Source organism: Leucoraja erinacea, chromosome 9 (genome assembly GCF_028641065.1).
Source record: "Leucoraja erinacea ecotype New England chromosome 9, Leri_hhj_1, whole genome shotgun sequence".
In the NCBI taxonomy this organism is placed as follows: domain Eukaryota; kingdom Metazoa; phylum Chordata; class Chondrichthyes; order Rajiformes; family Rajidae; genus Leucoraja; species Leucoraja erinaceus.
In genome coordinates this window covers 54,865,000-54,888,095 of record NC_073385.1, presented here as the reverse complement: position 1 = coordinate 54,888,095, position 23,096 = coordinate 54,865,000, and the positions used below count along the sequence as shown (strand labels likewise).

Genomic DNA, 23,096 nt, shown 5'->3' with positions numbered 1-23,096 from the left:
ACACATTTCCACCAATACAGACAGAATGTGGTCTGTGGATGAGGAAGTCGATCCAATTGCAGAGGGACCCAGATCCGAGAGCTTGGTAACCAACTTGGAGGGGATAATGGTATTAAACGCCAAGCTGTAGTCTATGAATAACAGCCTGAAATATGAGTTTTTTGTTGTCCAAGTGGTCCAGAGCGGAGTGGAGAGCCAGTGAGATCGCATCCACCGTTGATCTGTTGTGGCTGTAAGCGAACTGCAGTGGTTCCAGGTTCTTGTCGAGGTAGGAGTTGATATGCACCATAATCAACCTCTCAAAGCACTTCATCACCACAGACGTTAGTGCCATTGGTCGATAGTCGTTGAGGCACGTCACCTTGCTCTTCTTGGGCATCGGTATTATTGATGCCCTTTTAAAGTAGGCGGGAACCTCAGACCTCAGAAGTGAGAGGTTGAAAATGTCCGTAAAAACTCCAGCCAGTTGGGCCGCACAGGTTTTTAGAACACGACCGGGTATGCCATCAGGTCCAGGCGCTTTCCGAGGGTTCACCCCTCTGAAGGATCTTCTGACGTCAGCCTCTGTGACTGACTGAAATGCCATCAACAGCGAATGGGTTCTCGGGAAGGCACATCAGTTTTCTCCCTATCAAAGCGTGCGTAAAACGCATTGAGCTCGTCAGGGAATGATGTTTCGCCGACATTCGAGCTGCCTCCTGGTTTCGCCTTGTAGGAGGCGATGGCATTCAAGCCCCGCCACAGTTGCCGAACATCCGTCTCATCCTCCAGCTTGGAGCAGAAGTCCCTCTTGGCCTTTTTGATGGCCTTACCTAGGTCGTATCTGGATTTCTTGTAGACCTCTATATCTCCAGACCTGAATGCCTGGGATCTGGTCTTCAGAAGAATGCGGATCTCATGGCTCATCCAAGGCTTCCGGTTCGGAAACAGTCGGAAGGTTTTTGTTGGGATGCAGTCCTCCACACATTTCCAAGCAGCCCTGGAATTGTTCCTCTGCCCCCCTACAACTGCACCACCATAAAATAAGGTCCCTTATTTGGATTCCATCCAGATACTTCTAAATATCCATTCTAAATAAGTAACAATGTGGATAATAATGTGTACGTTGCTTTCATAATTTTTTGTATAATTGAAGCAGCAGTAAAACGCATGCCGCCAGACCTGTGAACAGTTTCTTCCCCTCCGTTATCAGGCTTCTAAATGGTCCTTCCATAGCTAGGATACTGTTTGATTCACCTCTGCCCCATCCAGGACAATTGAGTCCGTCAAAACAATTAAAAAAGAACGATATAGAGCATCTGAAAATATGCAACGTTGGAAAATGAAGGATCTATCCAAACTATTAACTCCGCCTGGACCCACCTGATCCCCCGGTTGCTAAACACTTTAATTCTCCTTTCCATCCTAGGTCTCCTCCATTGTCAGAGTGAGGCTAAACGCAAATTGGAGGAACAGCATCTCATATTTTGCTTTGGCAGCTTACACCCCAGTGGTATGTTATTGATTTCTCTGACTTCCAGTAACCCTGGCATTCCCTCTTTCTCCATTCTACCCCCACCCAAGTCGCACCAGCTTCTCGTTTTCACACAACAAACGGCTAACAATGACCTGTTTCCTTTTTCATCAATACTTTTTTGCATTTCTTTCAATCATTGTTCTAAATCTCTCTACATCTTTGTCTATATCTCTCGTTTCCCTTAACCCCTGACTTTCAGTCTGAAGAAGGGCCTTGACACAAAACGCCACCCATTCCTTCTCTGCAGAGATGCTGCCGTCCCCGCTGAGTTACTCCAGCATTTTGTGGCTATCTTTGGTTTAAACCAGCATCTGCAGTTCCTTCCTGCACATATTTTATCTCTGCCCGTTGTCCCAGGCTGATGAAGGCAACCATTTTACTGGTTGTTAATCTTAATCTGGATGACTGAAAATGCACAATAATGGACTGCACTCAGTTATTTTACTTGCATTTAACACAGCAATTTGTACACACTTCCTGTTTTCACATCAGCCACATGTTACATTGACAATTATGAAAACTCAACTTTATCTTTGTGGCTGATGACTCAGAAATTTGAAGAAGGGATTTATCATGATAGTCCTTGCTCAGCACATAGCAATTTGGGTCAGAAGCTTTTATGTTCAAGTCCCAAATGTAACGGATCTGTGCCACTGAAATCGATGAATAGACATCTTATACCTGGTATCCTGACAAATATATATCCTCCAATCATTTCTCAACTCCAGATTTGGCCTCACGTTTGTAATCAGCAGCAGAGCAATGAAAGCTCCCACTGATCTTGAGAAAGCCTCTAACAGGGATCTAGTGAGTTGTGGCCAAAGCTTGGCCATGCATGAAGACTTCCGTTCAGCATAACAGAGAGGAATCTCTGGTGCTCAACAGTTATGTTGCCATCAAGGTGACAGCATAGCCAATCTTATTAAGAATTTTAAAACAACACATATTTTTTTAATTACATCATTGTCATACAGCATGAAAACATCCCATGTGTTCAATCTTGTCCATGCTTGTCAAAATGGGGAGAGAATCAAGAAATCTGAGATGCAACGAGACTTGGGAGTGCTAGTTCCCATAAAGTTAATTTGCAAGTCAAATTGGTAGTAAGGAAGACAAATGCAATGCTAACATTCATTTTGAGGGACCTTGAATACAAAAACAGGGATGTAATGCTCAGGCTCTATAAAACGCTGGTTAGGCCGCATTTGGAGTAATGTGAGCAATTGTGGGCACCATACCTGAGGAAGGATGTGCTGGCCCTGGAGGGTGTCCAGAGGAGGTTTACAAGAATGATCCCAGGAATGGGTACAGTGCGTTAACATATGATGAGCATTTGACAGCACAGGGCCTGTACTCGCTGGAGCTTAGAATAATGAGGGGGAACTTCATTGAAACATACCGAATAGTGAAAGGCTTGGATAGAGTGGATGTGGAGAGGATGTTTCCATTCGTGGAAGAGTCTAAGACCAGAGGCCATAGCCTCAGAATTAAAGGACGTTCTTTTAGGAAGGAGATGAGGAGAATTTTATTTAGTCAGAGGGTGATGAATCTGTGGAATTATTTGCCACTGAAGGCTGTGGAGGCCAAGTCAATGGATATTTTTAAGGCAGAGATAGATAAATTCTTGATTAGTACCGATGTCAGGGGTTATTGGGAGAAGGCAGGAGAATGGGGTTAGGAGGGAGAGATAGATCAGCCATGATTGAATGGCGGAGTAGACTTGATGGGCCGAATGGCCTAATTCTGCTCCTATCACTTATGATCACATGCACCTCCTCTAACGTCATCCACTGCATTTGTTGCACCCAATTTAGATGCCTTTATATCGGCAAGACCAAGACTCGACAATAGTTTTGCTGAACATTTGCACCTGGTCTGCTGAGGCCTGCGGGATCTCCCGGTTGCTAACCATTTTAACTCTCCTTCCCATTCCCAAACTGACCTTTCTGTCCTGCCTCCTTCATTGCCACGTGCAAACTGGTGGAACCACATCTTATTTTCCGCTTGGGAAGCTGATAATCCAATGGTATACACATTGAAGTGTCCAACCAACACTACCACTCCCTTTCCCCCCCCTCTCTTCTCTATGCCCCACTTGCATGTGCATCCTTTTCTCCCAATATTTCGCTCCACTTTCCCCATATCCTCCACCTATGTCCCTTCCTCTGGCCTCACAATAACCATATAACAATTACAGCACGGAAACAGGCCATCTCGGCCCTACAAGTCCGTGCCGAACAACTTTTTTTTCCCCTTAGTCCCACCTGCCTGCACTCATACCATAACCCTCCATTCCCTTCTCATCCATATGCCTATCCAATTTATTTTTAAATTATACCAATGAACCTGCCTCCACCACTTCCACTGGAAGCTCATTCCACACCGCTACCACTCTCTGAGTAAAGAAGTTCCCCCTCATATTACCCCTAAACTTCTGTCCCTTCATTCTGAAGTCATGTCCTCTTGTTTGAATCTTCCCTATTCTCAAAGGGAAAAGCTTGTCCACATCAACTCCGTCTATCCCTCTCATCATTTTAAAGACCTCTATCAAGTCCCCCCTTAACCTTCTGCGCTCCAGAGAATAAAGACCTAACTTATTCAACCTTTCTCTGTAACTTAGTTGTTGAAACCCAGGCAACATTCTAGTAAATCTCCTCTGTACTCTCTCTATTTTGTTGACATCCTTCCTATAATTGGGCGACCAAAATTGTACACCATACTCCAGATTTGGTCTCACCAATGCCTTGTACAATTTCTTTACTCATCCCTTCTATCCATATCTCTTAGTTTACATCTGAAAAGATCTTAAAAGTCTGAAGAAGGGTCTCGATCCATCCATATTCTCCAGAGATGCTGCCTGACCTGCTGAGTTGCTCCAGCGTTTGTGTCTTTTTGTGTATTAACCAGCATTGTAGATTTTTGTTTCTACTTCTTCAGTTTTTTTTTGTCTTGTTCCCATCCCTGGTCAGTGTCCACCCATCTGACAAGCTCCCCTCATTCTCCCCTCACCTGTATCGACCCATGGATTTTCCTGGCGCTGTCCCAGCCCACCTCTCTCTTTCCACCAGGCATTGTCCCACCCTACTACAATCAGTCTGAAGGAGGGTCCAAGCTCCAAGCTTGTGATTGAAAAAACATCAACATTGTGTGGTTTGCCGCATTCATTGTGGGGACTTGGTGGGCACTTACTGTTATTTTCACTGAAGGGTCATCCTTGAGAAGAGCCCAGTCAAACTTGACGATATTAAAGTCGTCTCTGCTCTCCAACCCACTTAGAGTTACTTCCTCATTTGGCTGGACGATTCTGTCCCCTCCTGCTTTTGCAATGGGCAGTTTGTCACCTTGAAGAGAAAGATGAACGACATTAGGACAAGTAGAACCTGGTAAAATAGACACATTCGACCATATTTTGCTAATGTTAAGACAATTCATACACGCACACAATATTAGACAACAATGATATGGTGATGCTTGATCATTTCTACTTTTTGTCAGGGAATTGGTTCAGCCCCTGGGACAACGTTCACTATTGAATAGGGAATTTGTTCCAGATTCAGGGACAGTTTTTTCCCAGCTGTTATCAAGCAATTTAATTATCCTATCACAACTAGAGAGCAGTCCTGAACCACCATCTACCTGATTAGAGACCCTCAGACTATCTTTGATCGGACTTTACTGGCTTTAAACGTTATGCCCTTTATCATACACTGTGAATTGTCATTCTATTAACTGGTTAGCACGCGACAAATGCTGTTCATTATATCTTGATACAGGTGACAATAAACTACTCAAACTCACAGCTCTTTGGTCTTTTGGCTAAATTCGGTTTTCTTCTTCAATTAGCTTGTTGCCCAGTAAATGACTCTTCAACACTACTGGTCTTCAATTTTTCTGGACTCGGTTTATTGTCTATTACTGGGATGTGCACTCCTACAAACTTGCCTCTCATTTGGCTCAACATCTCTAACCGGACAATACCAAGATAACTTGGTCTTCTTTGGAAAATTATTATTGATCCTCACTTGGTCTTCTTTAGAAAATTATTATTTTTTGGGTCTTCATAGTTTTGCATACTCTCAGCCTGTATTTCACCCCATGACTTACAAATTGATCTTGCTGCAGCTTGATTGTTAATTTTTTGTCAAATTTGATTTTTGCCAAATTATTCTTTGCTAGTGTTTCGACCTGGTAGCGCAGTCCCATTAACCTTCACTCAAAAGCTTCAATGGTAATCACCTACAAGGATGGGTAACAAACCTTCCAGAACTGAAAGCTGGCAGTTTGAGGTCTGGCATCCTAAACGTGTGTATTCTCAAAGCAGTTGGCATTGGGATAACAACCACATAAATAACATCAAACAGCACCTGTCCATTTCCTCCACAGATGTTGCTTGACCCATTGAGTTCCTCCTGCAGATTGAGTTTCGATCAAACAAGTACTCCTTCCACCAGAATCAACAACATCCAAGGCTGAGCCCCTCACTCTCAGTCAACTCACAGTGGCCAGCATTGACAGACATGCAGAGAGCGTGGGAGCACAGTGGAATTTTGGAAATCCCCAAATATTGGACATTATCCATCACCTCATCTATTGTCACAAAACACTCTGATGGGATGTTCATTGTTCACTTTGCTGGAAACATTTGTAAGTTTTATAGTAGTTGGGTTTGAAGGGCCAGACGGTGGTTGCCTGGACCCAGTTGATAGAACTCTCACCTCTTGAGTCAGAAGATCTCAAGTTCATTCCTTAATTGTGACATGAGCACATAACCTAAATTGACACTGCTGAGGGAGTTGCAGAGGTTCTGGGATCGATCGTCTTTTGGATGAGAGGTTTAACCATGCCGTCTACATGCTCAGGTAGACACAAATGATCCTACTGCACTATTTAATGATTGAGGCAATTATCTTCCAGTAGCCTGGTCAAAAATGACCCTGGCTATTGTTACATCTTGTTCATTCAAGACTCTCATGGCTGATCTCCCTACATTTACCCTCTAATGACGGCAAAAGTCGGTTAACCTCTAATGACGCCAACAAGCATCCCATTCACCCAATGCTTGCAGTGGCTCCCCATCTATAAAGCAGCTCCTGCATTAAAATTCACATCCTCATATTCAAATCCTAGGTCTTGTGTTCAAGAGGTGAATGAACTGAATTGAATCGGCCATCACACTATTCACCTGTTCACACGTTCTATGTTATCCCACTTTCGCACAAGTTCTACGTTATCACTAGGAGCGAGATACAGAAGCTAATTAACTGACAAACCCACACGTATTTAGTAAGTGTGAGGAAACCAGAGCACCTGGAGGAAATCCACATGGTCATAGAGAGAACAATCAAACTCCACACATCCGGGGACAGGATCGAACCCTTGTCGCTGGCGCTGTGAGGCAGCAGCACGACCAGCAACAGATTCACCTATAAAGCCTTACTGCATCAGGATCACACACCTTCGAAGAGGAGCGCAAAAGTGTTTGGAACAGCGGTGTTTGCAAGACTGGGTCAATGACTGTGACTAATTGGAACAGAGGTCTACCACTTTAATGGTTATCTTATTTATCAGCATTAGCAGTTAGCAGCATTGGCATGTTGGATTATCAGAAATCAAAGGCCATTTTTAAAAACAAACCAAGATGTCTCACAATCTGCATTTTGATTACCATACTGAATCTTTGGAGTGGAGTATCTTAACCCAGCAATGGTTGATTTTAGTTTAGTTTAGAGATGCAGCGCAGAAACAGGCCCTTCAGCCCACCAAGTCCACGCTGAACAGCAAACCCTGTACGCTAGCACTATCTTACATTAGGGCCAATTTACAATCTTCACCGAAGCCTATTAACTTACTAACCTTTATGTCACGAGAGTATCTGGGGAAAACCCACTGAGTTTCCCTTCAGGTTTCCTAAGTGGGACAGGGGCATTACACTACTACAATACATTGCTGAGGCTACATTTAGAGTAATGTTCAGTTTTGGTCATGCTGTTATGGGATAGATAATGTAAGCTGCAGCAAGTCCAGGGAAGATTTACAAGTATGTTGCCAGGTCTCCAAAGCCTGAGCGATAGGGAAAGATTGAACAGGCTATGACTTTAGTCTTTGGAATGCCGAAGGGGTGACCCTTATAGAGAGTATGCAAGACCATGAGGGTGTGGCACCTTCACGCCCTCGTTGGTTTTTCATACAGCCCGTCACCGCTGGCGACTCGCCAGCAGCCTCACGAGAAGGTCCAGCCATAAGAGCTGAATAACAACTCCAAGGTTAGACGCACTAATTGGGCTTATTTGCACACGGGTTATGATCGGTGAGAATGAAGGTAAAAGGGGCTTCTGTAATAAACGTCACACAAAGTGTCTGGCTCAGCTAAGTGTTGTTTATTCTTTGATTTCTGTCGTGGGATTCAGTAGATCCTACAAGGGGATTAGATAGGATAAATCCACAGAGCCTTTACCCAGAGATGGGGAATAAAGAACCCGAGGAAATAGGTTTAAGGTGAGAGGCATGTCCTTATTAAGATTTAATAAGGACATGAAGAGTACCTTTTTTTTACACAAAGAGAGGTGGGTGTATGGGATGTACCGCCAGAGGAGGTAGTTGAGACAGGTACTATCACTCCATTTAAGACATTTGGACAGGTACATGAATAGGATAGTTTTTAGAAGGATATGGGCCAAACGCAGGCTGTTGGGACTAGTGAGGATTGGGCATGTTGGTCAGAATAAGCATGTTGGGCTGAAGGGCCTGTTTCCACACTGCATGACTCAATGACTCATTACATGCACATCTCTCTGAGGTGTTATTAACAATGGTAGGAAAAATACAATGACTATTAGCTTCCATCTAATCAACTTTATTAAGGTAGCATACTTAACAGGGTACAACATCCCAAGTTTGTTCAAAGAAGCTTCATCAGCTACATTTTGACACTAATCGCCAACAGAAAGATATGTCGGATGAGAAAGATTAGAAGAAGTTGGGGATGATGATGTGGGAGGAGAAAGGCAAGACAAAGGAAGAGAATTCCAGAACTTAGGGTGAAAGTAGTTGAAGGCATGGTTTCAAATTGTAAAGCATTGGAAACTGAGGATGCACTAGTGACTGGAGCTAGAGGTGGACAGAAATTTCAGATGGTTGTATACCTAGAGGTAGCTGAGGGCGAAGCTACAGAGGAGATTAAAAAATAGAATGTTAATAAACAATTTCTGAAAGGACGTGGAGTTTGCATGGGTCTTGGTCATCTTCATTTAACACCAGATGCCAACATGAGGTGGACAAAATTGCTGGAGAAACTGAGCGGGTGAGGCAGCATCTATGGAGAAGGAATAGGCGATGTTTCAGGTCGAGACCCTTCTTCAGACATGAGGTGATCATCTTTGGCCTATAGAGTCATACAGCGTGGAAACAGGCCCTTTGGCCAATTTACCCATGCTGACCACCTACACTAGTCTAACCTGCTTGCGTTTGGTCCATATACCTCCAAACCTATCCTATCCATGTACCCGTCTAAATGTTTCTTAAACATTGCAATAGTACCTGCCTCAACTACCTCCGGCAGCTCGTTCCATAAATCCACAAAATCTGTGTGAAAAGGCTGCCCTCAGATTTCTAGTCATTCTTTCCTCCCACCCACAAACCCATGTCCTCTGGTTCTCAATTCCCCTACTCTGGGTAAAAGGCTGTGTGTATTCATCCGATCTATTCCTCTCATGATCTTATACAGCTCCATAAGATCACCCCTCATCCTCATGCGCTCCAGGGATAAAGCCCTAGACTGCTTAACCTCTCCCTATACCCCAGGTGCTCGAGTCCTGGCAACATCCACATGAATCTTTATATAGGGCATTGAACCAAGGCTGTAACTTTCCTACCAGATTCAGGTTATAGAATTCATGGCAAAATTCGAAAAGCAACTAGAGTTGACCAGCAACCTTACAAATGTTCATCCTTCAGCCAAAATTGTTAAACAGCTTATCTGGTAATGCATTAATCAGCCAAAAGCAGGAATACGGCTCAGCTACATCCTCATCAATTGTAGAGTTTACAACAAGAGTGCCGAAATTAAGGCCTCCAAAAGCAACCGTACAATAGAAAAGAGAATGACTGGGGAAATAAAGAGAAAAGCCTGTAGCTATAAAATTAAGACACAAAGAACTACAGATGCTGGAATCTTGTGTGCAGCAAATTGTGTATAGACTGTCGCAAAGTCATTTCGGTAATCATGGGATCCTTGATCTTTCAAAAATCAAATTCGTGGAAAATATTTTGGGGATGACTTACATGAACAACTAGGGTGCAGGCTAAGAATACTTATGTAGTGATAATGTAAATAGTTGATGAGTAATTGCATTGTAAAAGATCCTCCGAAGAGAGAGATCAACCTGATAAAACTCCACCTTCAATTTTTGGAGACACAAGGTAATCAACCAGGGACACAATCCTTGAGCTTGTCTGGGTCTCCTCCACTGTCAGAGTGAGTCTCAGCGCAAAAACAGCACCTCATATTTTGCTAAGGAACTCACACCCCAGCGGTATGAATATTGACTTCTCCAACTGCAAGTAACCCTTGCTTTTCCTTCTCTCCACCCCCCCCTCCCTTCCTAGTTCTCCAGCCAGTTTGACTGTCCCGCTGACTAAATTTCATCCCTGTATGCTTCCTTGTCACCTTCTCCTAGCTAACAATGATCTATTCTCCATATTTCTTGAAATTTCCTTGAATCAAAGGGGACCCCCTTTGATGTCTCATTTTAACACCTCACACTTCCTTATCTCTGTGTCTCCCTGTCCCCTGACTCTCACTGGAGAAGGGTCTCGACCTGAAAAGTCACCCTTTCCTTCTATCCAGAGATGCTGCCTGTCCCGCTGAATTACTCCAGCATTTTTTGTCTATCTTTGTGGTGAAAATGACAACCGTTTGTAAAGTGATATTCCAAGCTGCTCAACAAATAGACATTTTTTTCAGAAATACAAACTTCACAAGCGAAGTGATGAACCTGAGGACATCTCAGGTGATTAAAGATAGTGTTTAAATCAATAGGTTTATACCATTGCTGAAGTATATCTATGCACAACAAAATAAAAAAACTGTTGACGGGACCCAATGGCTCCAGCAGCATTTGTGGAGGCCATTTCACCCGTTTTGGGTTGTGACACTTTGGGTTGTGACCCTGCACTAATCCTGTTGCAGCCTCGATCACCGACTACCCATTTCCCTCCACAGTTGCGACATGACCCACTGAGTTCTTCCTGCTCCAGATTTCCTCATCTGCAGTCCCTTGCATCTTTATCTTTGCATCTGTATATCTATCTTTGTGATCATGTTGTGAACTTGTTGGGCAGGAGATTCATGTGGAGTGCCAATTTGGTAATAGTGAAACATCAACACTTACTGGAACATAGTTTGGAGGAGTGGTTGAATTATTTAGCTTTCACTGTATGTACACTGGGTCTCAATGTATTTATGAAGACATTACAAAGTGATGATGAGATATTCTCCATTTTTTTTTCATTGGAATTAAGTGCATTGACTCTGCTGAAGCGCCAAAACTGATTTTACCACAGAGCTTTCTTGCGATCACTCATGGAATTTTTATCGACTGTAATCTCTGCATGTTTTGACAAAGGCACATCATGCAACGGTGGCCTTAACATTGTTGCAATGGCCCACATATCCCTCACGGCTTAGTTGAGCCAAGAGCTTCATTGCCTAAAGGAAGGTCTGCAGCATGCAAGGCGAAGGGTAGGCAAGCTGGCAAAAACAATATCAATTTGCAATTCAAAACTATAAAAGAGAATTTGTAGTGTTTCTATGGCATGAAATATTCGGTACTTCGGTACACGTGACAATAAACGATACTGAACTGCAAGGGCAATTTTGTTTTTTTAGTTTTGAGGCTACTGGGTGGAAACAGGCCCACTGAGTCTACACTGACCATCCATCACCTGTACCCTAGTTCTATGCTCTCCCACTTTCACATCCTACACACACTAGGGACAATTTACAAAGCCATTCACCTACAAACCTGTACGTCTTTGGAGTGTGGGATGAAACTATAGCACCCGGGGAAAACACATGCGGTCACAGGGACAACGTACAAACTACAGACAGCACCCGTAGTTAAGATCAAACCTGGGTCTCTGGCGCTGTAGGGCAGCAACTCTAGCACTGCGCCACCATGCCGCCCTCTTACTCGAAGCATCTTGACTTGTCATCTAACAGTTTGCAATGATATACATTTTTTATATTTCAATTTGATGATTGTTAATCAACACTTTCCTCAAAAGCTTTAGCCAGATACTGTTGATGAAAAGCACTGTCACACTGAAAAACTACTCTGGTTAGGTCTTATAGATATTAGCACGTGGACTGCATAGTCCAACACAACAGACAGTAAAATCTGCCATGCATCATGGCAACAAATTATAAAAGCAGGACTAATTTAATTGGAAAGAGTTGGCAAGAGAACTGAAGTTAGTCTGGAAGAATGATTTCAGCACTGATGTTACAAAGCCACTTCTTGATGCATCAACTTTAGTTTAGTTTAGTTTAGAGATACAGCGTGGAAACAGGCCCTTCAGCCCCCCGAGCCTGCAAACCCCGCACTAACACTACCCTACACACACTAGGGACAATTTACATTTATACCAAGCCGATTAACCTACAAACCTGTACGTCTTTGGAGTGCGAGAAGGAAACCAAAGATCTTGGAGAAAACCCACGGTCATGTACAAACTCCGTACAGACAGCACCTGTAGTTTGGATCAAACCCGCGCCTCTGGCGCTGAAAGCGCTGTAAGGCAGCAACTCTACCGCTGCGCCACCGTGCACCCATAAGAGTCAAGAGTGTTTTATTGTCATATGTACTGACTGCAGAACCATGAAATTCCTGCCTGTTGCAACTTAGCAGGCCAGTACTTGCAATAACATAGAGATAATATATAATAATCAAAATATAATAAATTAATAACTGCAATATTATGTAACCGTAATAGTACAAATAAGGTAAGTCCTTCGAAGATCATAGTTGTTAAGGTTAATGTGCAGTGGTCTAGAGTTTGAAGGTTGCTAGGTAGAACCTGTTCTTGAACGTGATACCTCGTTTTTTTCAGCCTCCTGTATTTTCTCCCCGATGGTAGCAGCAAGATGGGAGCGTGGGAGGTGATGCGTTTCCTGAATGGCCTTTATAATGGCTCTGCCTCCAGTAGATCCCCTCGATGGTGGGGAGGTCAATACATCACATTAACCAGGCAATGTCCACCAACCTCTGGAATTTTCCATGTTCCTGGACATTCGAGTTGCGGAAACAGTCAGTATACTATCCACCGCACACCTATATGCACACTGCCCTGTACAGTTTTTCAAAGATATACACGCCCAGGAACTTTAGTTTAGTTTCGATATACAGTGTGGAAACTGGCCCTTCGGCCCAATGAGTCCGCGCCGACCAGCGATCACCTGCACACTAGCACCATCCTACAGACTAGGAACTACTTTTTTTACGGAAGCCATTTAATCTACAAACCTGCACGTCCTTTGAATGCAAGAGGAAACCGGAGCACCCGGAGAAAACCCACGCGGGCACAGGGAGAACATCCAAACTCTCTGGATACAGCACCCATAGTCAAGATCGAACACGGATCTCTGGCACTGTAAGGTAGCAACTCTAACGCTGCACAGACGTGCTGAACCAACAGCGAACAGCTAACTTGTTGCTGTTAACCCCCGCCCCTTTGATGAAAACAGGTTTGTGAATCCTCAGCTTTCCTGTCCAAAAGTCAGCTCCTTGTTCTTACTAACGCTGAGAGCAAGATTATTATTCTGGTACCATTCAATCAAATTTTCATTCTCTTTCCTATACTCTGACTCATCATTACTCATTATTCATCCAACGATGATGGTATCGTCGACAAATTTAAAGATGCCACTGGAGCAGTGTCTGATTACAAGGTTGTGAATATCGAGAGGAGAGCATGGGGACTGAGCATACTGCCCTGAGGTGTTCTTGTGTTGATGGTTAGTCAGGAGGAAGCCTCCTTGCAATTCCTACTGATCAAGTTCTGCTGGTGATGAAGCCGAGAATCCAATTACACAGGGATGAGCAGAGAACCTGTTCTCTGTGTTTGAAGATAAGCTTGGAAGAGCTGTGGTTGGTGTTCAGCAGAGGACATATTCTTATTGCCCAAGTGCTCCAGTGCAGAGTGGAGAGCCAGCAAGATCTGTTGTGATGGGAGGCAAATTTTAGTAGGTCCAGGTCCTCTACTTCCTGAGAAGATTGCTGAGAGTCGTTATGTCAGAGAGGATTCTCTTGAATGTCTGGAGGTGTACAGTGGAGACAATATTGACTGGTTGCACCACTGGTTCGGCAACTTGAATGCTCAGGAGCGAAGAAGACTGCAAAAAGTTGTGGACACTGCCCAGTCCATCACAGGTACTGACCTCCCCATCATCCAAGATATGTGTGTGTGTGTGTGTGTGTGTGTGTGTGTGTGTGTGTGTGTGTGTGTGTGTGTGTGTGTGTGTGTGTGTGTGTGTGTGTGTGTGTGTGTGTGTGTGTGTGTGTGTGTGTGTGTGTGTGTGTGTGTGTGTGTGTGTGTGTATATGTGTGTATGTGTATATACACACACACACACACGTATATACACACACACACGCATATATATAAACACACATATATACACACACACACACACACACACACACACACACACATACACACATATACACACACACACACACATATATATACACACACATACATATATATACATATATAAACACACATATATACACACACACACACACGCGCGTATAAACACACACACACATACACACACACACACACACAACTTTTTTTTGTTAACATTTTGTTAACAGTAAACATTTCAGGCTTGAGATCAGTATTGAATTACGTACAAATTGTGAAGAAGCACTTGAAACCAAGAAAGCCCACCACTTTTTACCATGCAGATTCTTTACGAGAGATCCCATAGCACTGCCTGCTACAGTGGTATCTCAGATATGTGGGAAATGTGGGAAACCATTCCTCACAGTAGAAGCTAACAATTGACTACAGGAGTTCCACGTTGAACACCACCACAAATGCTCTTAAGCCGACACCGCATGCGCTGATATTGAAAGCAAAAATATATGATCCATGCATTCCGTGTGCATTTTCTAGTCACCGACCGGGTCTGAAATGGCAGATGAGACCCAGCAAGGTTAAGCGTTGAAGAGGATCAATGAATTAACATCGAAAGGGTAAAGACAGAATTTGACCAGAGCACAGAGGCAGAATTGAAACTCTAGCACACTGGTCACAATGTTAGCAGGGTTGCAATGTGTGGATTACAGTGGTGGACCTACTACTTCGAGAGAAAGATCAGCAGCCAAACTTCATATAGAAACATTGACCACCCTTTTGACTCCACCGAGTCTGAAGTAGGGTCCCGACCAGAAATGTCAGCTGACTCTTCCTCCACAGATGCTGCCTCACTTGCCAGGTCCCTCCAGCACTTTGTGTTCTGCTCAACATTCCAGCATCTGCAGGTCCTCGTGTTTCCTTCGTCTCCACTGATGCACTCGACTCGCTGAGATCTTCAAGAAGCTTTTTCTTTCATCCAGATTCCTGCATCTGCTGTCTCTTGTGTCGCCTACATGCGGAATCTACAGGAAGTCTATCTGAACATGCAATCTCTGCGGCTATGGTTGTGTTGCTTTAAGCCTGTGTTTTTTATGGACTTCTGTTGCCACCCTCACTCACCGAAGCTTCCAGACTTTCAGTTTGGTGAAGCCACCAGAATAAATTGTCAACAGACACAAAATGCTGGAGTAACAGGCAGCGTCTCTGGAGAGAAGGAATGGGTGACGTATCGCGTTGGGACCCATAGAAACATAGAAAATAAGTGCAGGAGTAGGCCATTCAGCCCTTCGAGCCTGCACCGCCATTCAATATGATCATGGCTGATCATCCAACTCAGTGTCCTGTACCTGCCTTCTCTCCACACCCTCAGCCACAAGGGCCACATCTAACTCCCTCTTACATATAGCCAATGAACTGGCCTCAACTACCTTCTGTGGCAGAGAATTCCACAGATTCACCACTCTCTGTGTGAAAAAAGTTTTTCTCATCTCGGTCCTAAAAGACTTCCCCTTATCCTTAAAACTGATTGTTTGAAGACCCTTCTTCAAACTGATGATAAATCATAATTAATAAACTTATTATTTTTGTTGACCTGGATCATAGAACAAGCATAGCACAGTGCAGCACACGAACAGGCCCTTCATTCCAGTGGTCGTGCCAAACATAATGCCAATTAAACTAATCTCTCCTTAGCCTGCACATGATCCATGTCCCTCCATATCCCTCCATATCCATGTGCCTATGCAGAAGTCTCCTGAGTCCATTTTCGTATCTGCCTCTTCCACCACCCCTGGTAGCATTTTCTGGGCACCCACCACTCTTTGTGTAAAAACCCTTGCCCTGCACGAGTCCTTTAAACCTTGCCCCTATTGCATTACTTGTTTGATTTTGTACCACACTTTGCGTTGTAGTCAAACAGAATAATACATGGGCAACAAAGAAGTAAAGGCTGAGACTAACATGAGATTTGAAACTTTACGACTAAAGTACACCAAGTTCATGGTGCCGATCTCAGTATAAACAAGTAGGAAATTTAATGAGACAAAACCAGATTCACTGGAAAAATAGCTTGTTATGACAAGACCCAGGAAATGCTGAGTGCATATTTGGAGGTGGGGAGAAATATTTTCCATACTATCAACATTGAAGATATCAGTCAACAAACGCCCATATCTGTGGTGTGTCCGAACTTGTAAATTTGGAAATGTATATTATACTATTATTCCATCTATGGGGAAAAGGGTAATGGGTCTGTCCCACTTAGGCGATTTTTGTAGGCAACTACAGGCGACTAGTTTGTCGCCACATGTTCGCCGGGAGTAGTCTCCTCAGTCGTGTGGTTTCTTTCTGGTCACCGCTAAATTTTCAACATGTTGAAAATTTTTCAGCGACAGTGGGTTTGACGCCAATGAGCGTAGCTTGACTTCTCCTGACGTAGGTGCTGACGTAGTTTGTCGCCAGTTTTTCGATGATCTGCTCCGACTATGACAGTCGCCGGCAGTTGCCTAAAACAATCGCCAAGTGGGACAGGCCCATAATGGTTTTACTTACTTTACTTACTTTATTAATTTATTGACCATGTTAAAAAATACAAACACAAATAAACTTGTAAGCAATAAAAAAAGAAAATAAAACTCATAACCATTCAATCTTTTGTTTCTGAAGAGTGTTTTTAGTTTGAATAGAGTCTTACATTTTCTTTACAGGTTTTGATGAGTCTTGGTGTTTATACTATTCATCATACTACATTCAGAGAATTAAAATAGCACGTAAAGCAATAGCAAGAAGCTTTGCTTACTGACAAAGATCTCAATTCATTAGCGTAAATATAGGATTGGCTAAAAATGTCCAAATAACATTTCCATCTCGATAAGACTTTGGTTAGGCCGCATTTGGAGTAGGGGTGTTTAAGATGTTTTTAGATAGGCACATGGAAGTGCAAGAAATAGAGGGGATATGGATCATGTAGATGAGATCAGTTTATCTTGATCAGTTTAACATGTTAGAACATAAAACATAAAATAACACAGTACAGTACAGGAACGTGCCCTTCGGCCCACAATGTTTATGTCGACATTAACAACGTGGCTTAATGCATCTTTTCAGAGTGTTTTGAAAATTGAATGATAATTGCTTCATACTGATCACGAGTCACGCAAAATAGATTGAAATGAAACTGAATGCACTGAGTCTCCACATCTTGGTTTACACGAAGAGCATATTTCCCGCAATAGCGAGCACTTTCCGTCCACTGTTCCCAAATGTTACAAAATGGAGGGAACCCTTCAATCATATAATGAGGCTTCAACTGGAACAACCAAAACAACAGTCAAAATAGTTAAGGAAGCTCTCAAGAAATATAAGTTGAGGGGTGTTCAAAACTCAGCAAAATTAGCCATTTTAAACAAGTCTGTACGCCATCCAAGATTAATAACATACTAAAGTTTTATTCAACTAAATTGCCTTCTAATAACGAATAGATGCAGTTGAGTTGAAAAGGTGAAGATAGTTTAGAGATACAGCGCAGAGACAGGCCCTTCGGCTCATCGAATCCGCACCGACCACGATCCCCGCACATTAACTCTATCCTACACACACTAGGGACAATTTTACATTTATACCAAGACAATTAACCTACACGTCTTTGGAGCGTGGGAGGAAATCGCTGATATCGGAGATAACAGTAAAGCTGCTGCCTCACAGCACCAATGACAGGGTTTTAATCTGTGTGTCTGTGTGGAGTTTGCATGTTCTACCCATGGTGGTGTGCATCCTCCAGCTTTTACAGTTTCCTCACATGTGTAGATTGTTAGATTAATTGGCCACTGTCAATTACTGCAACTGCATGAGCAGTGGTAGAAACTGGGGGGAGTTGAGGGGAATGTGGTGCGAATTAACGTGGTATTAGTGCATGTAAATGTTTAGGACAGAGTCCTTGGACGGAAGGGCCTTTTCCCATACTTTATCTTTTTATGTCTCTGTGAGTTCAAAAAGTCTTTGAAAATTAGTCACTCGACCAGATTCCAATTAACTGAAAAAGTTAATTATCATCCTGTGAAATGTGTGTCCCCTGACCATTCCCACACTGACCTGTCTGTCCTGGGCCTCCTCCACTGTCTGTGAGGCCATATGCAAATTGCAGGAACAGCACCTCATATTTTGCTTGGGCACCTTACAATCCGGCGGTATGCATATTGATTCCTCGAATTTCAAGTAACCCTTGCATTCCCTCTTTCTCCACCCCTCCTCCACCCTGATGGTCCTGCCAGTTCCACTGTTTGCATCCATATATCCCATCGCTATCACCTCTTCCACAGCCAACAATGGACCATTGCGGGCTCCATCTTTCCTTGGTCGTCGGTACCGGCTCCAATTTGTTCTGAACCCTTTCGTACCTCAAGTATCCCTCTCTCCTGACTCTCAGTCTGAGGAAAGGTTTCAACCCAAAACATCACCTATTCCTTCTCCCCAGAAATGCTGCCTGTCCTGCTGAGTTACTCCAGCATTTTCTGTCTATATTCGGTCCTGATTTAATACTGGTGTCTAAATGTTGAAAGTGAAAGTGTGTTAATACAAATAATTTTCTTTGATAAAAGAAGTTGTACAGCGATTCAACATGCATAGGCATATTGTCTGTGTCCATGACGTGAATGCCCCAAGATCTGAGAGAATTGTGGTGACCTTCCGTGTCAGGATGACATTGGCTGGAACTCCACCCATGTTGGGAACATAAAGAATGCAAATTTATATAGATTAAATATTTGGCTTGTAAATAAACAGCAACTTGTGTTGATGTACATAAATACATTCCTGAAGCCTGGGAATTCAGAGATCTTGCAGCTCTACAACACTTAACCAGAATACTAATAATGCTGAGTAGCATCAGTAGCAATACAACAGGTGCAACTTCTGCAACTATGCAAAATTAAACATGCAAGATGCAGAGGTAACGACAGGAGATCAGAGAGATGGAAAGGACATTCAATATATTTTGTATGCTTCTTTACTGTAGAAGATTGTAAAAATGTAGCAAAGATGGAGAAGAACAGGACAATTGCCCTTGAGAAAAAGAAAGGAGTCAGCATCATAGAAACCCGTCTTCAACTAGTTTGATTCAGTCCACATGGTATCAAGAACAATTGTGTGGCATGGGTGGCGCAGCGGTAGAGTTGCTGCCTTACAGCGCCAGAGACCTGGGTTCAATCCTGACTACAGGTGCTGTCTGCACGAATCCCCAAAGTTCATCTCGTGAATATATATAGTACACCATTCCGTTGTTTGTCCGGAGTTTGTACATTCTCCCCGTGACCTGCGTGTGTTTTCTCCGGGTGCTCCACATTTCTCCCACACTCTATTAAGGGCCTGTCCCACGGGCGTTATTTGTGCGTCATTTACACGACATGGGCAGTGCCGCACAGCGTCCCAGGATTTTGGGATTCTCAAAATCCTCGCTCGCCACCTGCGTGATGCGCAAATGACGCCCAAGTGGGACAGGCCCTTAATGTGCAGGTTTGTAGGTTAATTGGCCTCGGTAAAAATTGTGTATTGTCCTCAGTGTGTTGAATAGTGCTAGTGTATGGGGTGATCGCCAGTCAGCATGGACTTGGTGGGTTGAAGGACCTGTTTCCACGTTGTATCTCAAAAGTCGAAAGTCGAAATCTGAAGCATTAATTTCCTTCACAACCAGTGCACAGCAGTTGAAATGTATATCAGAGAGAAAGAGCACAGAAATGGGCCTCACAGTCCAACACATCCATCCTGACTTTTTGTTGGCCATCTAATCTCATTTGCCCACATTAAACTAATTCAACAACATATTTTTAAGTAATAAATCAGTTTATCAATAAAATGAAACAAATTAAACTGAGAGGAGGATGCAAAGGAATATGGACAGGTTAAGTGGACAAGCTGGTGAATGAGAGATTATAAGTGTAATAGCATTACAGCACTTTGGATGAATAGAAGCACAAATTCAACATTGAGAAACTAGTAACAGTTCACAAACAGGCAAATTTCATTAGAAGCTTCAAATTTCATTATTCATTAGATGCAGAATACAAACAAGTTACAGGAAATACTAGGAAGGCAAAACGTCCATTGGTCTTTGTTGAAAGATGTTGCATTTAAAAGTGCAAAACCCTCGTGCAATTGTACAGCACTTTGGTGATAACTGACTTGAGGAATATGGCAATTTATCATCTTGCTTTTGCTTACAGAAGGGTGCGCTGTACATATTCATGAATTTCAGGGATTCGAACAGACAGCACCCATGGTCAGGATCGAACCTGGGTCTCTGATGCTGTAAGGCAGCAACTCTACCCCTGTGCCACCACGGCGTGCTTCAACAAGGGGCTCTAAAGAGTTATAACAATGGACTTTCTTTCTTGATTGCTCAGATGTGATGTTAAATCAATGCCCTACCTCTCTCACATGTGGATATAGAGCACATTGTCCAATTTCAAAGCAATGGAATAGTTGTTAATGTTGGGTCCCAGCTAATTATCCTCCAACCACTATCTAAAAAGAGATGAACATTGTCATATCACCAAAAACAGATCCTATTGTTGATTTTTTTTAAAGTGGCTCAATAGCATGGAGATGCCAGAAACTGCAAATGCTAGAATCTTGAGGAAAAACTCAGTGCTGAAGGAACTCAGCAGGTCAGGCAGCATCTGTGGAGGGAATAGACAAAACAAGTTTGTTTGAAACGACAGGCTGAAGAAAAGTCACAAACCTAAACGTTATCCTTCCATTTCCACCACAAATGCTGCCTGACTTGCTGAGTTTCACCACCACTTTGTGTTTAGCTGAATATCATGGTTGAAAAGAGGAAATGAGTTGACCCACTTGTCATGAAAAACAAGGACTACTTAGGAAAGTACTTTAGTGGCTGTAAATGCCCATTGTGACATTGTAAATAATACTATAGGAAGAGGTGGATCAACATGAGACTAAACCTTGCCGTCTGTCCTTGGAGGGCTGGAACATCTACGAAGTGTAGATGAAGAACTATGACTTAGTTTAGTTTAGTGCATTGTCACGTGTACTGAGGTACAGTGAAAAGCTCATTTGTGCATGCTAACCAGTCAGCGGAAAGGCTATCCATAATTATAGTCAGGCTGTCCACAGTGTGCAAGGATAGTCCAAGGGTCTCCAATGAGGTAGATAGTAGCTCAGGGCTGCTCTCTCGTCGTTAGTAGGATGGTTCAGTTGCCTGATAACACACAGTTGGCATCGCTGCCTCACAGCACAGTGATACACTTAGTCATACAGCACTGAAACGGGCCCTTTAACCCAACTTGCTTATGCCGACCAAGTTGGCCCATCTCCAATAGCCTCACTTGCCCATGTTTGGCCCATATCCCTCTAAACCTTCCCAATCCAAGCATATGTACAAAATTATGTTTGCCATTTAGTTACTTCCTGCCTGCCACTTACTAATTATATGCTTTGGACCTTACCATTCTCGGGTTTAAATGTAATAGTGACAAAGGGTGGAATCGGACTCCACTCTGTAATTACATAGCAGAAAGGAGTTTTTGTGACTGAGACAAAATACGGCTCATTTCTCAGTCTGCCCAAACAAAACTGCCCCAGTCCACAGAGATGCAGCCATTACATTTATCATGAGAAGGAATCTCATGCAAAACGAACACTAAATTCTATTTGGCCACATCACTCAGCTTCCCACGACCCACATCACTCAGCTTCATCGGAAACTAATGCTTTCCAGGTGATTCACATGACACGCTATACACCTCACTTTAACACAGCCTGACGTCAGCAGAACAGGTTCTGAGTAACAACTGTTCACTTCCTGCCACACCCTTGAGGTGATACAATAACAATGTACTTCCATTGAATTGTGATAAAGAAAATACTCAGGACAAAATATTTTACAGTGCCTTCCAAATTGTGAAAAATCCCAAGGCACTTCACAACTGTGCTTACCTAAAATCTAAAAGGGTGGCACAATGGCAGAGCAGTAGATTTGCCACCTTACAGCACCAGTGACCCGGGTTCGATCCTGACCATGGGTGCTCTATGTACGGAGTTTGTGCGTTCTCCCTGTGACCGTGTGGTGCTCCGTTTTTAACCCCCACACTCCCAACATGTACAGGTTTGTAGATTAATCGGCTTCTTTAAATTGTAAATTGTCCCTAGTGTGTAGGATAGTGCCAGTGCATGGAGTGATCGCTGGTTGGCGTGGACTCGGTGGGCCGAAGGGCCTGTTTCCACACTGTTTCTCGAGAGTCGAATGCAAGGACATAATGGGAGGGTTAAGGGACTGATCCCTTAACCAAAGGGAGAAGGTGATGTGGCAAGACTTTGGGAGAGAACTCCAGTGGCTATCGTGTAACTGCTAATTGAGCATCAATTAAATATGAAGATGAATGTGGCCAGGAGTGGAGGAAAGCAAACTCCTAGAGAGTGGTGTGTGTAGAAGAACTCGACAGAGAGGGGCGTAGCTACAAAGTGTTTTGGTCAGAATTTAAAGATTAATGTACCACTGGACCATAATTCGTTGCACTCACTAGGTGAGCACAGGGCAGTGGGCGGATGGGACTTAGTGAGTTACAGCATTGTCACCAGTCGGTGTAATCGGTTATTTTGTGCCACGTTAATCCACACTAGCAGGTGACAGGGCAAATGGCCGTTGCTGCGGTTTCAGCAGTGTTTGATAACAAACATCAGGATACTGGAGAGAAATCCCACCGCTCTCTATCGTACAGTAGCCTAGGAATACATGACTTGCCCCTGACTAAGAAAAGAGACATTCAGCAAAAATACAGCATCTCCTTATATTCAAAAATACATGTGAATCATAAGATGTACAAAATCGTGAAGGAATAGCACAGAGACCCTGGCCTGGGAATTGTAAACCACACATTAGGTTTAATGTGAGGGGGGGGGACATTTAATAGGAACCTGAGGGGTAA

The 23,096-nt window shown here is 43.3% G+C and overlaps 1 protein-coding gene across 1 annotated transcript in view; it reads right to left on the bottom strand.

Annotated features, from left to right (window-relative positions):
- The window catches only part of LOC129700397 (kunitz-type protease inhibitor 1-like), an 84,406-nt gene that overhangs the window by 32,681 nt on the left and 28,629 nt on the right, over positions 1–23,096 (bottom strand). The window contains exon 2 of the mRNA XM_055640846.1: positions 4,706–4,857. Within this exon, the coding sequence (XP_055496821.1) occupies positions 4,706–4,857 (152 nt within the window). The remainder of the gene's footprint in view (positions 1–4,705; positions 4,858–23,096) is intronic.